Source organism: Branchiostoma floridae, chromosome 9 (assembly GCF_000003815.2).
Source record: "Branchiostoma floridae strain S238N-H82 chromosome 9, Bfl_VNyyK, whole genome shotgun sequence".
Classification (NCBI taxonomy): Eukaryota; Metazoa; Chordata; class Leptocardii; order Amphioxiformes; family Branchiostomatidae; genus Branchiostoma; species Branchiostoma floridae.
This window is the reverse complement of record NC_049987.1, coordinates 17,793,382-17,802,836: the sequence shown is the minus strand read 5'-3', so window position 1 is coordinate 17,802,836 and position 9,455 is coordinate 17,793,382. Positions and strand designations below refer to the sequence as shown.

Below are 9,455 nucleotides of genomic sequence, written 5' to 3'. Positions count from 1 at the left end.
TTATTTTGAAATAAGTTACTAATTCACTTATTAACAGTGTCAAATTGTCCCTGCCAAAGCTCTTAAACACAAGTGTCACTTATAAAAGATTAAAGTCGGTAAAAGAAGCTTATACTCACCTAATGGTCCTGCAACTCTAAAGATTGCCAAGGGGTTAAAATGTTCAAGTAACGGAAACAAAATTTTCACCAAAAGCGGTACCTGAAAAAAAGAACAAAATGAATTGCTTCAACCAGACGAACTGGACCTTTAGCTTATAGGCGTATCATGACTGTGTTTGTGACATAAACATTGCCCGCCATATTGTATGGTTAAACCTTGACGTTTTCGGAGATTTCAATTTGTGCATATAAGAATACACTTTGATAAATATAATTGCAATCAGTCGTATGTTTCCATCGCAAGCCAAAATGCAGAGAAATTAACATACCCGAGGTTTTAGTATCTCAGCAGCTTGCTCCGTCTTTTCTGGAAACCCCCAGGGGTCGGCCAGTACCAGGTGCTTGACTCGGCTGGGATGTTTGATAGCGTAGGAGGCCGCCAGAAAACCGCCAAAGCTATGCCCCATGAGAATGAACTTCTCCAGCCCTACACCCTTCCTCCACTCTTCAATGGAATCCACGAATTCCTCTTCCGCAACGTCTGGCTTCGTGCTAAACTTGTACCGAGAACTACGCCCGAAGCCGAGTAGATCGAACGCGTAGACAGCGCGATGTTCGGCGAGGGCATCGAAATTTAAGAAAAACACCCCTGCTGCGCCGGCGAAACCGTGAACCATCACAATGGGGAGGGTTTCTGTTTTTCTTTGAAACACTTTGAGGGTCCAAATCCGTCCGCCATTAGGGATTGTTTCGTAGAATCTCTCCAATCTCGATTTGACATCTAGTGAGGAAAACGTATCTAACGTTACGTAATTGACCAGTTCATGTCCGTAATTATTAATAGATAGATGGATGTTAAAGTAATAGGCAAACTTGAGTGTACGTGGAAAGTAGTTAAAAATGCACAATTAGAAAACAGAAACACTTTAAGGTAAAATTATCCTATTGCAATGGAACGGGCTCCGTCCCTGGGAAGCGGCAAAAAAACTTACATACATTTCAGTACTCGAGTTTCAGCATCAGCAAGAAGTTGTGGAGATGTCGGGCACCATCTGAACCAGCTGCCGAGCCAGGACCTGGAAAAACAGATTTGATTTAAATACTCGGGCCCGCCTCTCCACAGACGCCCGTTTTGCGATGGGAACTTTTGTGATGTAGATCTAATTATGGGAATGCTCCCTTATTATGCTGACAATTACACAAACATTTACCACAAGGATTATGACTTTGTGAAAGGTTGTGGTCCTTTTTGGAGGCAACTTTAGGAACCGTGGCTTTTCCGATGTTTCATTACTGTTAAGAACTATCAAAGCTGACGGGGGGTAGGGGTGCCTGACTTATCTAGTATGTACTTGCCTTCTATAACGAAAGGGTATGTTATTACCGATGTTGGATTCTGTTGTTCTTTGGTCATGCTACATATTCAAAATTTGGAGAGGGCCAAAAAAAATCACAGGGTCCAAAAATCTGGAATGAGGGCACCACAACAGAGACGACTGAATACTAATAAAAGACGGAAACGCATGTTGGAGCTAACATTTGCTTGAAAATACTATTTATCAATAACAGATATACAATTTATTTCTCATGACCCAATTATTTCAGAACCCCACCCTTTATAGTTGACAAAGCCTGATTCCATCCAGCAAAACTGCACGTCCATCTCTTACCATAGCCTCCATTCATAGATGCTCAAAAGGCAGCATTCTAAACATCAAACTCAAACTCACCTGGATTCAGTGCTCCCTTCGTGCTCACCAACATTTCTCGCCATGTTATGTAAAGTGTTATGTTAAGTGGGTGACCAGATCACAGATCTTTTTAGCATATATATAATTCGGTCGCATCGTCTGGGCGATGCACGCCCAAGTTCTTCCGCGATAATAGTAGTGCACGGTAAAAAAAAGAGAACAAAATAGTCCCCAATTCATTCCAATTCACAAGTTTAATAATCCGCCACAAAATTGAACATAATTCATCGTTGGTTATATATGTGTAACAGTAAGAATGAAGTGACGTTTTTGGAGGGGGCAGTGAATGTTGCATTTGGGCTGGAGCATTCCTTCGGTGTATTCTTCCGCACTTAGTGTGATGCATCCTGTCTTAAACCACAATTGACCCCTGTGACCTCTTAAACAAAACAGTTGGTTTTGCAGCTTGAGGGATATCCTTCCATTCTAAGTACAGTTATTGTGCTTTAGAATTATTCCCTTGCATAACTAAACTGGACTTGAGCTCAAGGGCGTGCCCGAGCCTTGGATTAAAAGCCAAAACAGAAATGGATTTGTTTTTCATGCCCTTTTGGTGCCACAAAAGTCACTGTAGTTCTCAGGGAGAGAGAACGGTGAGAACAGACCGCCAAACAATATTCAGGATTTAGTGTCATACAAAACATACATACGCTGTAACACTATCTGTAATACACAAATGGCGTCCTCTTAACTTAAATAAAGTACTTGAGTTATCAGTAACTTCCCCATATTAGTTTAGCCCACATCTGCATATCAGGTGGATCAGTATTTTGACTAATACCTCACCGTACTTCCATTCTCTTTACCTGGCAATACTGAGTACTGAGCAGACATGTAGCCTTTATACTAATCATCTGGAATTAAAAGGAGCTAGAGAATTTTTAGGACAAAGATAAACAACAAGCATCTGTCTTCAAAATCCAGTACTGTAACCAGAAACGCATAAGTGGCTCCATGATCCTTGTTTGGTGGAGAACTTCAAGTAAATAAGAAAAGAGAAACTCTTCGAGCCTCCGACTAAGGTCAGCCATAGTCAAGACCATCACAAGGTGGCTATCACTTACCAAGAGAATTAGTATGTTTCAGTTAGTGACCTTTTTCACTTATTTCGTTTTATTTTATACATACAAATAAACATCATCGCATTGGCAAAGATACTTATGGAGTTATTTGATTTCATGCATATTCTATGAAGGTCAACCAAGTCTCAAAGTCGAGATATAGATGCCCCCCATAAACTGTGATGCAGGCAATGTTACTATGTACACAGGAGTAACCAGACACATCACTCAGATAAAAACAACATCCCAATATTAATTAGGCAAGTTACTGTGATTATTTTTGTAGTTTTCTATCATGTCCTTTATGTAATGTTGTATTGTATTGATGTATTTTATGTGTAAGACTACAAGAAGAATAGGTAGCATAAATGTCTAGCTAATTATGGATCCAAATAAAGCCAATGTCAAACTTAAGATAAATCGATAAAGAGATAGATACTATAAGATAGATAGATAGGTATAGATGAATATAGATATATGATAATACTATTCATACTGCTTTCTTACCTTACATTATTTCGGACATTACAGTAGACTTGAAATAATTTTGATGTGAATAACTCTTCCGCTGCGCTGTGTAGTCAGGGCTCGAAATACCACCTGCATATACACTATAGTATAAGTATAAGTTAAAAAAATAGCACTTGTTCCTGAACAATTTTAGTATGATCCATACTTCCCAAATCCAGAGTGGTACAGGTAAAATTTGTCTGATGCAGGTAATTTTCAATGTTACCTGCACCAGTTCAGGTATGCAGAAAAAAGTATTTCAAGCCCTGTGTTTACTAATACCACATTTGTTGTCAGGATTGATAACAGTTTATTACAAATTATTGCCTAATGGCTAATTGCAGGTATCGATATCATGAAAGGAGTTAAACAAATGTGTCTAACAGTATAGAATGTGTCTATTCTAAAAGCTAACACTAAACTGTAACTTTCAGTTACAAAACTGAGAATTACTGTGCTCTGTCCGTTTTTCTACACACCCTCGCCAACTCTCTATTGAAGTCGACATGTTGCTCCGCGAACATGTGGTGGCCAGCATTCCGAATAAACTGTGAATAAAACCAGAAATATGCATTCTAACATTCATGCATACATATATTAACTGCTGACTTGCTAAAAGCAAGAAATGTATGAATATGATATATGCATTTCAGACATCGTTGTATTTAATTGTATTTTGTCCAATTCTCAAATACAATAACTTGGAGGTACAGTACCACGAAAAATGCTCCAAACGTACTATGCAATAAAAATACATTATACCAGATAACAAATGAAAGAGCACTAAATTTGAGGATTTTTAGGATTATGCGAAGATACGCATTGATACACAAAGAAATATTTTTAAACTTAAGGTTCTTACAATGACGTCCACTTGTGAATCTTTCCGTAGAACTGCTGTCTGTTTTCCTGTCCTGCTGTCCATCCATGAGTCTACACCATAGATGAATGTGATTGGCACATTTGGGTCCAAGCTGGTCATGCGAGGAAGCATGGGGTTCTTGGCCCACTCCCAGCCTTCACTGTGTAGGGTCTTAAATGCCGTCTCAGCACTGAAATATATGCCGCAGAATACATGCCATCAGCTATTTATACAGAAGAAGAAGACCAAACAAATCCTGAAATTCCTGTACAATTCTGGGAATTCTTGCCAATCGGGCGCATACTATATACCGTTAGGCTCGTCATGAGGCGTCGCCAAAAATTGGGGAAATCTGTTCATCCCTTCTTGACTTCCAAATTTCATACTACCAATCAAACGGACGGAATCAGTTTAAACCAATAGGAGGTTCAAAGAGCCAAACAGCTTTCAACTGTTAGACAATGGTGTCGACGGCCGGCACGAAAACGAGATACCAAAACTGAAAACTTCAGCTGCAGTACCATAGACAGTCGCAGGGAGGCCCAAAATCCAACGTTCTCTTTGCTGTATCGACACCTCCTCACATGCCAAATATCATAAATTCTGTACATTCCATATCAAGAATCCGTTAAGACTAACCACGAGGAAACAAAGTTAGAAAGCAAGCCTTCTTGGTTAGGGTAACCAAACGCCCCCTACCTTGGTGGTTGTGCAACGCAGTGATAGAGGTAGTTAACCACAGTGTTGTCCTGAAACCCGTCTGCAAATTTGGTTCTTATATCCGGCCGTAAAATCTGCAAAAGCTGGGGACCTTTGACAAAACAGAATAGAATAAATCAATATACCGGACTGATTGTGTGATATTTATCATGTTTTCCCAAGTAGGGAAAAACATATTGTTTCTGATGTTGTTTTCTTTTTCTGTCTTCTTTTGTCAGAAGCCAATCAAAGTTAATTATAGATATTAACTGTGTTGATGCAAGCAAGTTTTACAGGTTTGCGATATCAAAGTTGGTTTGAATTAGTTTCATTTCCCGCACACAATAATGCAAGCATTTCTACAGGTTTGCGATAGCAAAACTGATTTCATTGAATTACATGTGCACATTTCTTGCACAGAAGACCCGTATAATAGTTTAGTATAATTACAACCATGTCCTAAAACTAAGCAGAATCTGATGTATTTTACTTGCATTTTCACTAGCTTAACAAAAGACTGCCAAGCACATGTGACCCTTTGCTGACGTTTGAGTCATTTCAACTTGAGAAGGATCAAAGGACTGATCGAAAGCTTGTTGGTAAGAGCTTTATTTTGTGTACGGATATAAAGTCTTAAAATTGTAACATAATGTTGACTACAGTCACAGATTAACTTACATTCAGAAGACTAAAGGGAAAATGTTGCCTTTCTAGTGCTTGACTTTCAATTATCTATCTACACATATCATTTGTATTGGTTTACATTGATAAGACAACCGTCGTGCTTATTTTTACCAGTGCTCACCCCATGGACCTGCAAGTCGAAAGGGCATCAAGAGGCTAAAGTGTGACAGTACAGGATCCATAATCTTCGTCAAGAACGGCGTCTGTAACAAAACAAGAAATATTAGTCTACATAAGTTAAACTGTAGAAGACCCACGTGACTATGACGTAAGCCTTGGCCGCCATGTTGGACGGTTAAGCCTAGATGTTTTTAGATTTGAATTTGTAAAACCAATCATTGGCTATGGCGATAGCTGATACTGTTAGCATAATTATTATATGGAAACAATACGGAAACAAGAAATATATTTCACAAATGACCATACCTAATAGTCCTACATTCACGCGAACGCATACGCGAAATATTACTTTTTTTATTTAGTACTTAGAGTTCACTGCAAAGGAAGGCTCATGGAGCCAATCAAAATCTTTTGGGTTACAATACTGTATTGTGAAGAAAGATGTCTGTTAACCCTTGACTTAAACAGTTTCAGATTGTACCCCATGGGGAAGTCCGTGGAAGCTTTTTCCATACTAGTCCTTTGAAAGTTTCATGACTATCATTGCCTAAAGTTTTCGATCAAAATGATAGGTCTCGTCTTGGAGTTCTTTTCACTTGACTAATGCTGGCTATCACGGGCACACCAAAGAATTTTGCCTCAAATTAAAAGTAGCACAGGCTAGTCTTATTTACGAAATTAAACTGCAACCTAACGTTTCAAGAACCTTGCGAATCACCGTATTGAATTTATCAATTATAAGTCTTAAGCGAAGGCCAATACCATACCTGAGCTCGAAACTCCTTAGCAGCTTTCTCTGTCTTCTCTGGAAACCCCCAGGGTTCGGCCAGTATCAGGTGCTTGACTCTGCTGGGATGTTTGATAGCGTAGGAGGCCGCCAGAAAACCGCCAAAGCTGTGTCCCAGCAAGATGAATTCCTTCAGCTCTACAGCTTTCCTCCATTCTTCGATGGAATCCACGAATTCTTCTTCCACAACGTCTGGCTTAGTGCTAAACTCGTGCCGAGAACTTCGCCCAAAGCCGAGTACGTCGAACGCATAGACAGATCGGTGCTCAGCGAGGGCATCAAAATTTAGAAAGAAAAGCCCTGCTGCGGCTGCGAACCCGTGAACCATGACAATGGGAAGTGTGTTCGGCTTTTTGGACTCCAATTTGAGGGTCCATATCCGTCCGCCGTTGGGGATTGGAACGTAGAATCTCTCCAATCTCGATTTGACATCTAGTAAGAATATAGTAGTAATATATGTTACGGATTAGAATAGACAAGCATATGTTATCATGTATCAGGTGATATATCGGGCGGATCATAGTGCATAGTACGTGTATACAATAGACTATGTGTGATAAGGAATGAAGAATTTCTTTTGTTTCAACATAAAACAAAACATAAGTGGGCTCTGTCCTGAGGGGTCAATTGCCAAAAAAAATGAAAAACAATCAAACGGACTCCGTCCCTGAGGCCTCGCCAAAAAAACCTGAAAGATGACAGCGTACATTTCAGTACTCGAGTTTCAGCATCAGCAAGAAGTTGTGGAGACGTCGGGCACCATCTGAACCAGCTGCCGAGCCACGACCTGGAAAAAAGAGAACTTCTTGACCACCTACACGTATTTTAGGGGTGAAGACTTTGTTGTAGATATAGGGTTCCCTTTTTGTGCTGAGATTGGAACAAACATAAATCTGAAAAGGATTATGACTTTAGGGGGAGGTCAGTCCCTTAGGGAACCCAAATAATCGTGGCTTCTGGAATGTTTTGTTACTGTTAAACCCACATCTGTCTCTTTGCTCGGTTTGTCAAAAGCCACTGTAGACCCCTGGGAGCAGGCTGTGACAAGAGCTTAGATTTTAGCCCAGATAGTCACCTGCGTTAATTCCATCATTTTCGCAGGACTTGACAACCAACAAACTGCTAGGTTGACCTAGAAACATCTTAGTCACACAATACAAGTGTTTTCTTTCATACTCCAAATAAAAAATGCCGTGTATTATTTTGACCCTGTATGTACGTGCATTTTTGTGTTACGATGCACATACATGTTTTTTTTTGTATTACGCATTGATAAATCATTTTAACCACTTCTGTGTTGTCTCAAAATGAAAAAAACACTCTGTGATCTTTCTATTCACCTACAGACAGTTTTAAAGATCACAAAGACAATCGCCATAACCAGAATCTGTCCTTCTGAGAACTGATAAAGCTAGTTAATTTTCATCTCTAGGATATGGTAGTTGAGTCATTGTTTATGATCCTGATTATGTTGAATTGTCAGATATATTGTTATTGTTTTTCATTTGTCATAATTTTAAAAAAAGGATGATCTGCTGGTATTCAAAACTTAATTTCTAGAGATTATTCTGGGCTCTGAGTATTGTTTAGGAAATATTTCGAAAATATTTTATCATGATTTACAACATTTAGTATGCAAAACCTCGTCCAGACGATGAATGTTATGCATAGAATTTTAAAGGTATGTTGGCATTGTGTTCCAAAGAGTTTCTTTTCATTCAGTCACAAGCTACACGCAATAGTAGTATAACTTTATTCTGTAAACTGTTTTTTTAGATTCAATCACTTGTGCAGTATTTCATGTAAAATTCCACTGTTCGTTTCTGTCTGTTTGTGTCTGTATGCCTGTGGTGCAATCTTATGTGCACATATGTCACATAACCAAACATGACCTACAACCGGAAATGAAACCCTGGCAAAACCGGATCTAGGCTTCATAAGAATTTCTTGGTCCCCCCCCCCTCAATAATTGTCTATCTTAGAATTTAGTCCCCTTCAATGGATAATTTAAAAGCACAATTTGAAAAAGGCAAAACGCAAACTCGCCTGGATTCTTCTTCGTGCTCTTCACCATGTTCCGCCATTTTGGAAGGATGAATGACTAGGTTACAAAACTTCTAGCTTTAAGTTAGATATATGAATGAATGCGTGGATTATGACGTTACAGAACACAAACATTCAGTAAAAGCCTTCAATGGTTGAAATGTAGGATACCATTTTGAGAAAGTCATGGAGTTCAACAAGGAGGTAGCAAACTTCATGCACCTTACTTGACACCTCCACGAAATGCGTATATATAGTCGGCAGAAAGAACCGCTTTAACTGCCGAACAGATTCCCTACCAGGCTTTCCTAGAGTCTACTCTCCAATCAGAGGTTTGGACTTATCTATTAGTAGGCCTTATGTCGGACTTTCTATTCTTTCCCCTTTTTTCATATCCGCTGACCAAACTGACATGAATAAACGGGACAAAATAAGAAGCCCGACAAAAACGCCTTAAGATACGTCAAAGCAGCCCGAACCTCTGCTTGGAGAATATAGCTAGACTCTGGCTACGAAATATATTCTAGACTGCGTATCAGTTACAAATCCATTTATCGACATCACAGACATACGTTACGCATGGTGCCTACTTGATTTTATTTCAGATTTGTTTGACCACATCCTCTGAACTACAGCGAAACTTTCAGTAATAGCATCTCATTTTCATACCCCCTCGCAAGAGCGAGCTCGGTGCACTACGGTACATCTCATAAAGTTTTAGCCCGTCAAATTTGCCTTGTAAAATGAACTCAGACTCAACGGCCTTTGCCCCGTGTTTGCACCAAAGACCAACAGGTAACATGATACCTATTTGAACAATTAAAAAAAAACCCTGGT

At 39.4% G+C, this 9,455-nt stretch overlaps 2 protein-coding genes across 2 annotated transcripts; both read right to left on the bottom strand.

Annotated features, from left to right (window-relative positions):
• Positions 1–421: 421 nt before the first annotated feature.
• Positions 422–1,875, bottom strand: LOC118422243 ((Lyso)-N-acylphosphatidylethanolamine lipase-like). The gene is made up of 3 exons (XM_035829760.1): positions 1,832–1,875; positions 1,098–1,177; positions 422–882 (listed from the first exon to the last, which is right to left on the bottom strand). The coding sequence occupies exons 1-3, from the start codon at positions 1,873–1,875 to the stop codon at positions 422–424; spliced, it is 585 nt and encodes a 194-aa protein (XP_035685653.1).
• A 3,900-nt stretch (positions 1,876–5,775) lies between these two features.
• LOC118422242 (1-acylglycerol-3-phosphate O-acyltransferase ABHD5-like) lies at positions 5,776–7,295 on the bottom strand. The gene is made up of 2 exons (XM_035829759.1): positions 6,556–7,295; positions 5,776–5,871 (listed from the first exon to the last, which is right to left on the bottom strand). Exons 1-2 carry the CDS (start codon positions 6,901–6,903, stop codon positions 5,776–5,778), a joined length of 444 nt encoding a protein of 147 aa, XP_035685652.1. The 5' UTR covers positions 6,904–7,295.
• Between the last annotated feature and the right edge of the window lie 2,160 nt (positions 7,296–9,455).